The sequence below is a fragment of the Hipposideros armiger genome, unplaced genomic scaffold (genome assembly GCF_001890085.2).
Source record: "Hipposideros armiger isolate ML-2016 unplaced genomic scaffold, ASM189008v1 scaffold_17, whole genome shotgun sequence".
NCBI lineage: Eukaryota > Metazoa > Chordata > Mammalia > Chiroptera > Hipposideridae > Hipposideros > Hipposideros armiger.
The window spans coordinates 7,367,065-7,380,378 of NW_017731367.1; the positions used below are offsets into that span (position 1 = coordinate 7,367,065).

General features: G+C 62.5%; 1 protein-coding gene across 2 annotated transcripts in view; it reads left to right on the forward strand.

Moving 5' to 3' along the window:
• The window catches only part of GPC1 (glypican 1), a 30,348-nt gene that overhangs the window by 3,338 nt on the left and 13,696 nt on the right, over positions 1-13,314 (forward strand). Inside the window, exon 1 of one of the 2 annotated variants that reach the window (XM_019630243.1) lies at positions 13,034-13,142. The exons of the other annotated variant lie outside the window; for it this stretch is intronic. Coding sequence (XP_019485788.1) covers positions 13,049-13,142 — 94 coding nt within the window. The 5' untranslated portion in view covers positions 13,034-13,048. Of the gene's footprint in view, positions 1-13,033; positions 13,143-13,314 lie in introns of those variants that run through there. 2 annotated transcript variants of the gene reach the window in all.

The following is a 13,314-nucleotide window of genomic DNA, read 5'->3' on the forward strand; positions in this document are numbered from 1 at the left end:
ACGGCCCAGGCAGCTCTCTGACAGCAGCCCCAGCGCCGGTGGAAGCGAGGCCCCCCTGCAGTGCTGAATCACACACCCACGCCTGCAGGTTTTGCCTCCGGTTCCCAGGTGTTTCCTGAGCACCTGTCTGGCCTCCGGACACGTATCTCTCTGACCATTCCTAGGGACAGGGACCCCGCCTGCACGCTTCCCTGCTGTGGTCAGAACCCGGCCCAGCTTCCTGCGTGGAGCAGGTTCTGAGTCAACACTCACTGGGGACCCACGCGTGTCCCGCTTTGTGCTGAGTGGGCAGGGCCTGGGCAGAGGAGGCGGGACCTGGAGCTCCAGCATTGCGGGTTGGTGGTCAGAGGGCCGTGGGACTGTCAGTGCCACTAGGACTGGCCGGCTGCCCCTCTGCCCAGGGTCCTACCTGCCTGCCAGCAAGGGTGGGCATCAGTGTGCTAAGGACCGCCTTCAGGCCCATCACCAGGAACCTTTGCTTCTCTGTGTGCGCTCTGACCACATGGGTGACAGCATAGAGTCTGTGAAGGGGGCCTCCCACCACTTCCTAGAACCCACCTAGTGCCTGTCCCTCAGCCGTGGTCAGCAGGGCTTTTGCAAGCCACCTGGCACACAGCCCATCCCCAGACCGGAAGGTTCTGTGTGCTGTGTCCTGTTCAGAAGGCAGAAGCCCCCGTGTTCCTGGCACGGGGCCCCAAGGTGGTCTGCAGCCTCTGGCCCTGCTGCTGCTCTGTCCCTCCTCCATTCGAGGAGCTGAGGTTTCATCATCCCCAGTTTGAGGTCCAGGCTTGGGGGGGGGGGCCAGGGAGGGCCAGGATCTGACAGGGCCACCTGCCTGATGCAACGGCCTGGGCCCCTTGCCGGAGGCTCTGTGCTGGACACATGCTGTGCTCCCCAGAGAGGCGGGCCGTCTCCTGGGGCCTGGAGCCAAGTGCCTGCCCTCCGCCGTCAACCTCCTGCCCCACGCGGCCTCTCTGTGCCTGTTTCTGTGTGACAGTGGCCATAGTCATGACCACCCCTGAAGTTGCCAGGACGGGCAGCGTGCTGCCCATGGACAGCCCCAGGCCACGTCCTCCCCCTTGCCTCTGCCCTTGGATCTGCAGAGGCCACGCAGACCCCCTGGATGGCACCCAGCCCTTGAGACAAGCCAGACTCGGGGCGATCAGTGTCTGTCACTGTGTCCAGTGAGGGTCTTCGCAGACCTGTCTTACAGATAAGTAAAGCGAGGCCCAGAGGAGCCGCGTCACTCCCTTCACAGCCCATGTGGAGCTCAGAGGTCAGAGCCCACTCCGCTGACCCCAAAGCCTGTGGCGTTGACAGCTGCCCAGACCTGACTCGCTGTTTCCGGGAAGCTTTGTTGCCGCTCCATTCTGGAGGCCTGAAATGGGGGCTCCCAGCCAGGCCCTGCTGTGCGTCCAGTTGCCCTCTGCTGTCAGCCCCCGGTCCTGAGCGCCATTCCTTAGGCTGTATTAGAACTTCTTACCTGGGACTCCTCCCGAGCCCCAGCCCGGCCTCCCTGCCTCCAGTCTTGCCCCGATCCAGCCCAACAATGCCGCCAGTGAGGTGGCCTTCCACGTAGCTGGGCCTCACCCTCTGCCTGGTCCCGCTGCCTTCAGGTGAAGGCCAAGTCTTTGGCAGCCTTGGGGCCCGTGAAGGAGGCAGTTCCCAGGCACCAGGGCGTAAGTCAGGTAACCCCGGTGTGCACGGAGGGTGGCCTGGCTGGGAGCTACTGGCCAGCCCAAGGAGAAGCCCTGGTGTGTCCCCAGCACCCGGCTGGGCCAAGTACCCCAGGAACAGATGTCTTGCCCCAGCGCAGACCTAGGAGATGGCGGTCGTTTTGTTGGTAAATTGTCTGCAGGCTGTGTTAATTAGGAACAGCAAGCCCGTGATCCAGCAGGCCTGTGGGCTGCGCTGGCCTCCCCAGAGAGGGGCTGGGGACACGCAGGGCTGGCGTCAGGGCTAGGAGGAGAGCGCACTGGGTGTGTGGGAATGCTCACGCCTGTGCCAGGGCGCCCACACGCTCGGACACGGGAAGACAGGCTGGGAGATTGGCTTGCCGAGTGTCTGCTGTGCCTGGGCCTGGACGTGCCCAGGCGGTGAGGGTGGACACCTCTGTGTAAGCCAGACCCTCCTCCCCCAGGCCTCACTTGGTTCCGGGTGATTTCAAAGCAAGACTCAGGACCCGTCAGGGCCGGGAGGGTTTTGGGCCTGCAGCCTGTGCCTGTGTAACGTCTCTGTGCTTGGCGCCTGGTGCCAGCCCCAACTGTGTCTAACTGCCAGCACAGCCCGGTGGGGCCTGGGCATTGCCTGCAGGCTCAGGAGGGCGAGGGCTCCAGCCCAGGGCCACCCACCCCGGAGCCCAGCTCCTCGCTGCCATGCTGGCTGCCAGCCTTTCCTACCTGCGTTTGTCTAGGAACAGGCCCGGGCAGGTGCCCTGAGCTGCCTGAAGTCTCCTGGGGGCTGGGGTGCATGGTGGGGGAATGCCACAGTCCTTCCCCTCCCCCCTCCCACTCCAGGCCCCACCCTACCCTCCCAAGTGGGAGCACATGGCAGCCAAGGGTGATGTGTGGGCTGGCCTGTCCTCCCTCAGAGTGGCCGGCCACTGCGCTGGGGGGCAGGACCTGTGCCTCCAGCCTCCTCCACTGTTCTCTGTCAGCCCCATCAGGCCGTGGGTCCCAGGCAGATCTGGGTGTGAGTGGCACACACCTGCTCCCTCTGGGCAGGAACCCCGGAATAATCCTGGGTGGGTCTAGGAGATTCTGGAGGGCGGGGGGCGGGGGGAGGCCGGCCTTACTCTATCCCCTCATCTGCCTGTGGCCTCGGCAACGTCTTCTGCCAACTCCTGGCTGGCTCACCTTCCTGGCACACGAACCCCCTCCCGCCAAGCGGGTCCTCCCTCTGCCCACCCACAGCACGCACCCAGCACCTCCTCCCTGGGGGCTTGGCCCTGCTGCCCGGCTCCCCTGGGCTCCCTAACACACGCACACTGCGGGGCTCTGCCTGTTTTCTGGGGTGCTCCCCAAGTCTGGGCAGGCCTTGGCTGTGTTCAGGGCAGCAGATGTTCTGAGCACCTCCCATGTGCCAGGCCTGGGCTGAGTGCCAGGGGTCGGGAGTGTATGGGCTTCTCAGGGCTGCCAGGACAGACCCCACAGGCACGGTGGCTGAACAGTACACGTGTGTGTCTCCCAAGTTCAGAGGCCGGAAGCACAGGGTCCAGGTGTCAGCCTTGCTGGCTGCTCCTGAGGCCGTGAGGGAGAATAGCCCCAGGCCTCTCCAGCTTCCGGGAACGTCCGGCTATCTTGGGGTCCCTGCCTTGGCTACCCACCTCTGGCTTCACTGTCACGTGGCGTTCCCCTTGTATGCGTGTCTGCCCCCGATTTCACCTCCTGAGAATAAGAACACCAGTCCCATCAAATTAAGGGCCCACCCAACTCCCATGTGACTTCATCTTAACCACTTGCATCTACAAGGACCCCATACTCAGATGAGGTCACCTTCTGAGGTCCTGGGGACTACGACTTTAGCATATATATGAACGGGGGCACTTCCTGTCAGTGGGAGGGTGGAGACCCTGGGCTCCTGGTATTTCATGGTCATGGCTACTTAGGCCAGGGCCATGTCTCCCCGAGTCCCACAGGCTCAGGGGCTCAGTCTAGACGTGCACCAGGGTCCAGGTGACCGCATGGGCAGTGAGACCGTCCCTGGTCTGCTCCTCACCCCCCACCCCCACCCCAAGGCTTCTCGGCACAGCCCTGGTCCAGGTGGGCTCAGGAGGACTTAGCTTCAGGCTTCCCAGTGCCACTCAGCGGTGGGTCAGCCCCCTGCCCGCTGTGGGCCTCAGGTCCTCTGATCTTGTCAGGGCGGGAGCCTAGTAACGGCTGACCTGCCGACACGTGTGGGTCCGGAAACCAGGGTGGCCAGTGAGGACACCAGCCAGCCTTAAGACCCTCATGGGGACCAGGGACCACCTGGCTGCAACTGTCGTGACTGTGGCACCAGTGTGTCTTGGACAAGCTCAGTGTCCCCACCTGCAAATGAGGGGGCCTCCAAGCAGAGGACATGGCGTTACCGGCAGGCGAGCCCCAGGGCCCGGCCAGCGGACAGGGCAGCACAGCAGGGCCTGGGTCGAGTAGAGGACCTGGGCTGCAGCTGACCAGCTTTGGGGTCCCCCCCCACCTCCTTCCCACCTGCCAGGGGTCCCCTGCAGCTGGCCAGGGCCTCAGCCAGCCTCCTTCAGCCGCACCCTGACCTCCGCTGGCCCGTTGCCTGGAGGTCCCTTCCAGACTCCCAGAGTGGGCAGGACCAGGGGTGTCTGCAGGGCACGCTGAGTGCCACCTGGTCTGCCCACTTAACGTGCGGGTGGGAGAAACCCCAGGGCTCATCGTCCTGTCCAACAGCGGCTTACGCCCCATCACCTCGCTGCCCCAGGCCAGACCCTGCCACCTGCTGGCTGAGTGAGTTTCTCTGGCCCGGGTTTGTCCCAGGTAGACCTGGTAAAGGCACCACGTGATGGTGCCAACCACTGAGAGGGGTGCCCCAGAGAGGAGCAGGTAGAGGGCAAGGCCACGCCAGCCTGCCTCACTGGGACACGGGGACGTCCACATGGCCCTGTCCAGATGTGTGGTTTAGGGTACAGGAGGAAAGGCTGGCCAGGCCAGGAGGTGCAGGACCCCCATCCTTCATCCATTTTTCATCCATCCATCCATCCATCCACCCACCCACTGTGTGCTCACCCCTCTGCTAGTATCTGGGACACAGAGATGAAAAGCCATGGTCCCTGCCCTGAAGAAGGCCAGGATCTAGTTGGGGCTCAGTTGGGGCTGCCAGCCCCTTCCCCTGCACACCCCCCCCCCTCAGCCCAGCAGTCCGGGGCCTGGCANCCCCTTCACTGTGCGGGTCTCTGCAGGAGTAGCCTCGGGTCTCCCCGGGATTCCCAGGGCGTCCCCAGCACAGGCAGCCCAGGGGCGCTTGGGGAGGGGGCGGCGCGACCTCTGCCACCGCAAGCGGGAATGCGCCTGGCGGAGAGGCTTGCTCCGGGAACTTCTGCCTGCCTGGCACCGAGCCGCCTCCCGGGGAGTCCCGCTGCAGGTGGTCAGCCTTCGGATCCTGCCCAGGGGCAATGTCGTTTGTCTCTAAGAGCATCCACCCTCCCAGGCGGCCTCAGCCCTGCCCGTCCTCTCCCTGCTGTCCTCTGAGGAGCTTTGGGTACAGAAGTGCACGGGAGCTTGGAAGGGGGAGCAGTGTCCTTAAGGACCTCCCGGACCCCCAGACGTCATCCTTAGACTGCAACCATGGCCAGAGCCACACTGGGTCTGTGCGGGGTGCCAGCGGCACAGTGGACCAGTGCTGAGCACACCAGCTTCCTGCTCTGGGGGCTCCCCGCAAACTGGGGTGGTAAGGGCCATGCTCAGATGGTGACAGGGGCCCATGGAATGGGCAGGGCCAGGATGCCGAATTGGGGCGGGGAGTGCCTCTGCCCCATGGCGCTTCCTTGATGGACGTGGGAGGGGGCACAGGCTGGGGGGGAGGGACAGGCGCACAGAAGGCTGGCTGCCTTGAGAGATCCCATCACACACACACACACACACGAACACACACGCTCACACACTCTCCTACACATACACACACTCGCGCACACGCACCAGGTTCTGCAGAGGCCTCTTCTCAGGTGCCCCAGGCAGCCCTGCCTGTGCCTCCCTCTGCTGACAGGGCCCCATCATCGGCAGGGGTCCCTCACCTTTACGCTGGGCCATCAGGAGGCCTCTGCACTGCTTGGTTCACAGCTCAACCCCACACCGCACCCCACCCCCACAGACCCAGGAACTTTTACAGGGATGTCCCCGGCCTTCCCACTGGACCCCTCTCCAGAAACCGGAGCCTCTGCCCCCACCCAGCCTCCCTTGGACGGAAGCCTTCCCCTCTGCCCTCAGCCCTGGTGGATGCAGTGGGTTAGAGGCCAAGTGCGCTGCTGTGAGGGTGATGGGTGGAGGCGGGTGCTGTCTGTCCAGCTGGGGGAGTGTGGCCATCCAACAGCTGTCCAAGCATCGCACTGGCCAGGGCGTCGGGTACCGCCCTACTCTGGGTCTGGAATGCAGGAGACACCCTTCCTACCAGTTCCCCTCTCTGCCTCCTTCAGGGGAGCTGCCCCGCCTGACTGCCCCCCCATAGCCCCCCCCCCATGAGCACCAGAATCCCAGAGTGCCCTGTGGGGCCCAGGCGCTGAGGAAAGTGCCAGCGCCACGTGGGGCGAAGGAAACAGGGTGACCTCCCAGGGCTGTGGCCACTAGTCCTGTCNGGGGCCTGGGGCGCACCCCTCCCACCAGGCGGAGGCTTCCACCTGCAGCTGGCGCCCCTCAGTTTCGGGTTTCGGGGTGTGGTGCGTGAAGGAGGCTCGGCGGCGGCAGAGGGACTCCTTGGTGATAATGTCATTTGGCTGAAATGACGGAGGGGCTGGAGTGGTTGGTGAGGTGGTTGGTGAGGGGCACGGATGGGCGTTGGCTGCTGAGGAGGAGGGTTATTGCTGCGGTTCTGTGTTAAAGGGGGAGATGGTCGAAATGTCCTCCCCCAGGTGGGTCTGAGGCCACCCTCCTGGGGGGACCCTCAGTACGAAGGTGTGGCCCTGCCACAGGGACTGGCCAGAGGCGAAGTGGGGGGAGGTGCAGAGATGAGAAAGGAGGGTCCGGAGCTAGGCAGCGGGTGGTGCCCATCCAGTGCCCGCACCCAGCAGGCGGGTGGACATGCCAGGAGCAGCCTCTGCCCACTGGAGCTGGATGGGGTCCAGGGGCGGGAGTAGGCAGAGGGCAGTTGTCCAGAGAAGGGTCCGTTGCTTGGGGAGGACTTCTGTAATCCCCGCAGCCAGTCACCCATCCAGGCCTGCCTAGGGCCCAGATGGAGCGGAGGGGAGGGGTGGGGGGGGCCCCTTCCTGGTTCCGGACCAGGGCCCCTCCCCTGGTGTGTTTTGGGGCCATGGTCTTGGTACTGTCTGTGTCCCAGTGTTCCAGCACAGCCCAGGGAGGCCGTGCAGGCTCACTGTCTGCACTGAATTAGGGGGTTGTCACCGGCTGGGTCAGTTGGTCCAGAGCATCTGGGACGTGGCCTTAAAGGTGGCCGAGCAGGCAGCCCGCACACCCCTGGTGAACTGTGGAAGATTCTGGAGAGACGGGCTTGGCGTGGCGCCATCTTCCTCTGCAGTCTCCTCATGAGGGCTCTGTGGCCACCGGTCACAGGCGGCTGCCGGCTGGGCCTGGACAAGTGAGGTCTGTGTCCGGCGTCGGAGGTGGTGACCAGTGTTGGGATGAGGTCTTGTGTTAAGGTGTTGGGCTGACCGTGCTGGTGGGGTGGCCTCTGGATGGGGACGCCATTAGGAGGCTGCCCGCACCCTGAGGAGGGCTGGGAGCTGCGGCTGTGTCAGCAGGTGGCAGGAGGGTGTGAGCCTGAAGGACTGCTGAGGCTCAGGGAGGAGAAACGCAGTCTGGGGGGACCCCAGCAGGTCCGAGCCTGCAGGGGGAGACGGGCGCGCGTCTGACAGGGTTCTCCGGGAGTGTCAGGCACTTCCACCTGAGGATCAGGATGGGGGCCAGTCTGGAAGTTGAGGGGCTTGGGGTTTGGGGGCGCCGTCTGGAGGAGAGGCTCTGAAGGGGGGTGCGTCAACATACCTGCCATGAAACTGCAGGCTCTCCCCCCCCTCAGAAAGCCTGGAATCACAGAGAAGGAAGTGTCACAAAGACTAAGGGAAGGGAGCGTTCAGGAGGGGTGTAGCCAGCTGCCCGGAACCAGCCAAGCGACCCCCCGCAGGGCCACCGGAGGGGAGCAGCCTCCCTCGGTGCGGAGGGGAGGGGTCAGTGGGAAGATGAGCCCGGTTGGTGCCTCCCTGTGGGGAGGGGAGGAGAGGGGTGGGGTGGGGGTGAGAGCTGTGGACTCGGCAGCTTTAGAATGAATGGAGGGCGGGGAGCAGGGGCAGACCCCAACGGGGTCCTTACCTTTCTCCAAATGTTGAGCTGAGAGAAGACATAGGGGTTTGAGGTGGAGAGGTTTGAAAGGGCACGTGGAGAGTTTCCTGTAGTCTGGCTTACACACCTCCTGGGGCAGGGAGCGCATCCCCTCTCCCGGCAGACCGCCTCTCCCCGGCACTGTTGGGCTCTGGCCAGGAAAGGCATGCTTGCTTTTCAGAAAGTATACGAGTGCCCTGCAGAGCCCGCCTCAGCCCACCGGATGTCCAGGCCCGACAGATGCCCTAAAGCCCGGGCTGGGCAGAAGGGAAGCACAACCCTTCTATGCCTTGACCGCCAGCTACCGTACTGCCCTGCCGTGGGCTTCGGGGGCCACCTCGGCCCAGCCTGCCTGGGGCCTCAGGCCGCCGCCCAGGCTCTGGCTCCGTGTCTTCACTCCCGTGTGTGTCCGACGAGGGAGGGACAGACGGGGGCTGTGCTGGGGCTGCCGGAACAGCGCAGGTCNCTACTCCCAGCCGGGTGACTTGAGCTCCCCCCGCGGGTGGGCTCTGTCACTGTGCAATAGGACAGAGGAGCTGCTGTGAAGATTAAATGATTCTGAGACCTGCAGGGGCTGAGACCCCCACACAGCACATAGGGAAGTTCCACCTCAGTGGGGAGGTGGCCAGGCCTCTGTGACAATAAGGGACCCCCTGTGTGGCGCAAACCTGTCATGCTGCCTCTGGGGAGGGCTCAGGTCAGGGAGGTGCTGCTTCCTTGTCCGTGATGGTGTTAGGACTTGTTTCCTTAAATGCCAACACTGCACAAAGACTCGGTTTCTTTGTAATATTCATTCCGCAGCACGTCTGGCCTGGGTGCCAGGCAGACGAGAGAAGGGCTGGGAAGCTCCCACCGCAGACAGCGCGGCCCTCCTGATGTCAGGGAGGGTGGCCCACTGGAACTCGGAGTGCCCCTGGGGGTCCTGGGAAGGCTTCCTGGAGAAATGTAAAGTGAGTGGGGCTTGAAAGAGGGTCGGGCATGTGAGGTGGTGTCAGTGGAAGCGACAAATCAGAGCTGGATGGGGTGCGTGTAGGCACTGGCGTTCCAGGCTGGGGCGTCCATGACCCACAGGCTCTGTGGGAAGTTGCTGGGTCAGGGGTGAGCAGTCTGTTTGGCCCCCAGTATTTACGGAGCCCATGCTGGGTGTGGGCAGGGACATGGGCTGCCCCAGAGGGCTCCCTCAGCGGCACCGGAGGGTCTCCTGTCTGTGTGTTCTGGCCCAGCTGAGAGCCTGCTGCCTCTGCCTGTGTGGCTTTCGCGGGGAGGATGGATGGGGCTGCACTGTGTCTTCATGGGGACCCGGCGGGCAGCCGGGCAGCACCCTGAGCCGCAGCACCCCCTGCTGTTCCCGAGTGTCCCCTGTGCGCTGGCAGAGGAGGCAGCACCAGCCTGTCTCTGGGGCCTCCTCGGCTGCCCCGAGCCCCAGTAGTTGGGGGGACAAGCTAGATGGGCGAGCTGTGCAGAGCCCTGGGGGTCCCCATCATGCGGTTGCCGGGCCACCATCAGGGGTGGGTGTGTAGATGTGTCCCAGCCAGGTGCCCTCCACAGCACGGCTTGGCCTGGAGGCTGAGGCTTCCCCGAGAGGGAGCTCCCGGAGCCACAGGTGCAGCAGACCCAAACCCGGGTCCCCTGCTCCCCTTCGTGGTCCTGAGGCCAGAGCATGACCCATGAACCCTGAAGCAGCCATGAGGAGGCCAGTAAAGGGGGCCCGGCCTCTCGGCCAGACCTGTGACCAGGCCCACCACCTTACCAAGGCACCGCCAAACCTGGTGCCCACTGACAGGGTGGCCTGCCCAGGGGGTCCCGAGCGGGAACCAGGCAGTGCAGAGAGTAGCCTGTGTTACCTGGTAAAACCCCCTTCTTTGGGCGTCTCAGGTGTTGGGGCCTGCCTTGGCGAGGGTACTTAGCTCAAGAGCTGCCTGTCCAGCTACTCTCCATGTCCCCATGTGCAGGCTGGCCCAGCAGGGACACCGGACCGCTGCACGGAGGGGAGAGTGGCTGAGTGGGTGGTTTTCTCCAGTGGGGCCAGCAGGCGTGGGCAGGGCTGGGGCTGCAGGAGTGCAGGGGTGTTGGTGGGAGCACAGGTGTGAGCAGGTGACCTAGGGGGTGGGGCTTGGCCACAGGAGGGCGTGGCCGAGTGGGGTTTGGTATTTCCCAGGGGAAGCACATCAGGACTTGGGGATGGAGACCGAGGTCACTGAGGGGAGAGGGGGTGGGGAACTGGGCTGGGGGCAGTAGAGGATGACCAGGGACGGTGACTGGTGGCAGCCTGACCGCAGTGGGAGAGGGGACTCCCAGGTGGTCAGCAGCCACTCCCTATCCAGGGGAGAGAGGACCACCCACCCCCATCCCCAGGGGAGCCCTGGCTGCCCTGAGCACCAGCACCCAGGCCTGCACCAGCTGTGCTGCGGGGGGGCAGGGAAGGGCCCCCCACTGGCTGATCCCCTGCTGAGGGAAGCGAGGGTGCTGTTGGCCACTGGCTGGCAGGCGGCTGCAGGGGCGCGCGGCGACCGCCTGGGTTTTCTGGGAGACGGGGTGGCGCGAACGCAGCGGGCGGGGCTGCGGAAGGAGACGCGTCCCCGCGTGGGGAGCCGCCCTCGCTGTGCGCGCCAGTGCGGCTGCNTGGCTGGTGGGTCAGCTCCAGGAAGGGCACTGGGGGGTGGGGGCTCTGAACCGGGGTGCATGGGAGACGCCCAAGGACAGAATTTAGGGGTTCATCAGCTGGGCTGAGAAAGATTTTTGCTAACCTCTAGCCAAAAGTTAGAATTTCCTATTACTGTGAACAAGGCAAAGATGACATCCTAGCGTCCGGGATTTGGTCCCCAACAGGAGTGGCTGGTACTTTCCTGCCCCTTTTCCTTCGTAGCAGATAGTGTGAAATACCGTCTGCACCCAGCACAGCTGAGTGTCTCGTCTGTGTTAGACCTGCAGCCAGGAAGGCCCCACATCGCTGTTTGTGTCGTAGCTCGTAACTGCTTTCCGTGGTGATCCTCTGCATAAATTTTGCTTCATTAACATTATCCCATGAAGGGGTCTGCAGGCCTCGACAGATGGCCAAGGGGGCCCAGAGCACAGGGACAAGAGGGGTTGGTGACACCTCAGTGTCTGCACCCGGTAGAGCCTGGGGGCGGGGGCCGGACAGGGGTGGGTCTCTGGGCACCTGGGGCTGCATGGGAGCCTGGCCTGCAGGTGGGATGATGAGGACACGCACCGAAAGTTCACAGTCTCTGAATCACTCAGTAGGTGTTCCTTGAGCTCCTACTATGGGCCAGGCACTGTTCTTAGTGCTGAAATGCAGTCACAAACAATGCCGTCAGTGCAGGGACAGGCTGAGCATCAAAGGTCTCATGAGCTGTGGTTTTGCTGGTCACAATGACCAATGACCACGTGTTACTTTTTTAAGTTAAAAATAAAGACAAGTAACATGTGGGTTTAGACAAGTGCGTGGAGTTGACAGTCACACCCCCTGCCGCCACCCCTTGCTGTATAGCAAGACCCGCCCCACCCAGGAGGCCCAGGCCCCAGGCACAGCTTGGCCACTCCTGCTGTGCGCTGCCTGCCTGCCCTCTGCTCGGTGAGGATTTGAGATGTCTGGCCACCGCTCCACTCCCAGCCCGAGGGGCCCAACGTCCTGTGTGGCCTTGGGTGGGCCCCCCGCCCCTGGCTGTTCCCCTGACCCCACTTTCTCAGATATCTAGAGTTTGTGTCCTGAGACCAAGGGTTCCGGCACATTTCATGCACACAGTCAGAGGAGGAGGGAGAAGAGACGGGTCAGTGCAGAACGTCAGGCAGGCTGGAGGGGCACGTCGACGACAGGGCTCTGAGGGAGGCCACCTGTTGGGCTAACAGGCCACCCCCTGGCAGAGGGCCAGCATCCCTTGAATCCAGTGGCCATTCTCAATGTCGTCATCTTAGAAGTGATCCCCAGAGGAAGCCACACCCTGCCCTCCCAGTCCCGGCCAGCCTGCCAGGGGTGTGTGACCTTGGGCCAGTTACTGAACTGCTCTGTGCCTCGGTATCCTTTTCTGTAACGCGGGGATGCTGGCAGTGCCTGCCTCACGGGGTGGCTGTGAGAACTGGCTCTCCCATGTGGAATGCCCCTCACGGTGCCAGGCGGGGTTCACGCTCCGTCGTTCAGGTGTCATGTCAGGGTAGCCGCTGTTGGAGACACAGGCCCGTTCTCTCTCCCCGGTGCCCCTCTGCCTGCTGGTACCTTGGGGAGCAGAACGCCTGCCTCCTTAGAGACCCGGCCCTTGTGTGACGGTACTCCAGCCTGACCGCCCCTGAGGAGCTGAGCTGGAGAAGTCGGGATAAGATGGTCTCCATATTGCCACCTGCTCCCAGGAACCACAGGAGGTTGGGACCCACATTTGGGAAGCTGAGCAAGCAGGCGAAATGCCGAGGTCAACTCCATGGGGACAAGTGCACGAGTTTGCGTGCCCACGTGTGACTGGGGAGCCTGTGTGACTTCGGTCAGGCTTCTCCCCACACCTCACAGAGGTTGCCAGATGTAGCTGGTAAAACCACGGGACACACTGTTAAATTGGAATTCCAGACAGACTGGATAATTCCAGAGTGTAGTTAATCTAATTTCAAATAAAGAAATAGGTTTTTAGCGTCAGTATGCCCCACATACAGAGGATGCCAAAAAAATGTATACACATTTTAAGAAAGGAAAACTGTATTAAAATTGTAATCATCAACATATACCAATAACAAAAGATGAATACACGTCACATTTGACTTCTGCAATTACCAAAGATGCTCAAAGTGGTTCCCGTCAGCGTCCAGACACTTCTGATTACGGCAAACTACTGCTTGAGCAACGCTGACCAAAGTGTCTTCTTGTATACGTTTTTTTCTGGTACGCCCGGTATTTAGTATAAGCATATCCCAAATATTTGGGGAGAGGCGGTTAGCTTTTTTGGTGGTAAAACATGCATGATAATTTACCATGTTAACCATCTTTAAGTGGACAGTTCAGTGGCATTAAGTACATTCACGCTGTACAAACATCACCAATCATCTCTAAAACGTTTTCATCTTCCCAGGCTGTCCCCATGAAACACTCACACCCCGTCTCCGTTCCCCAGCCCCTGGCAGCCACCCTTCCACTTTCTGGCTCTTTGGACTTGACCACTCGAGGGACCTCATGTGAGTGGAATCACACAGTGTTTGTCGTTGCGATGCCGGCTTCTTTCACTGAGCGCAACGTTTGGGGGTCCCTGCAGGCTGTAGCGAGTGTCGGCGCTTCTTACTTGCTGCCTAGTAATATTCCAATGTGTGGATGCACCCGTTTCGTTTATCCACTGCTCCAGCAATGGAC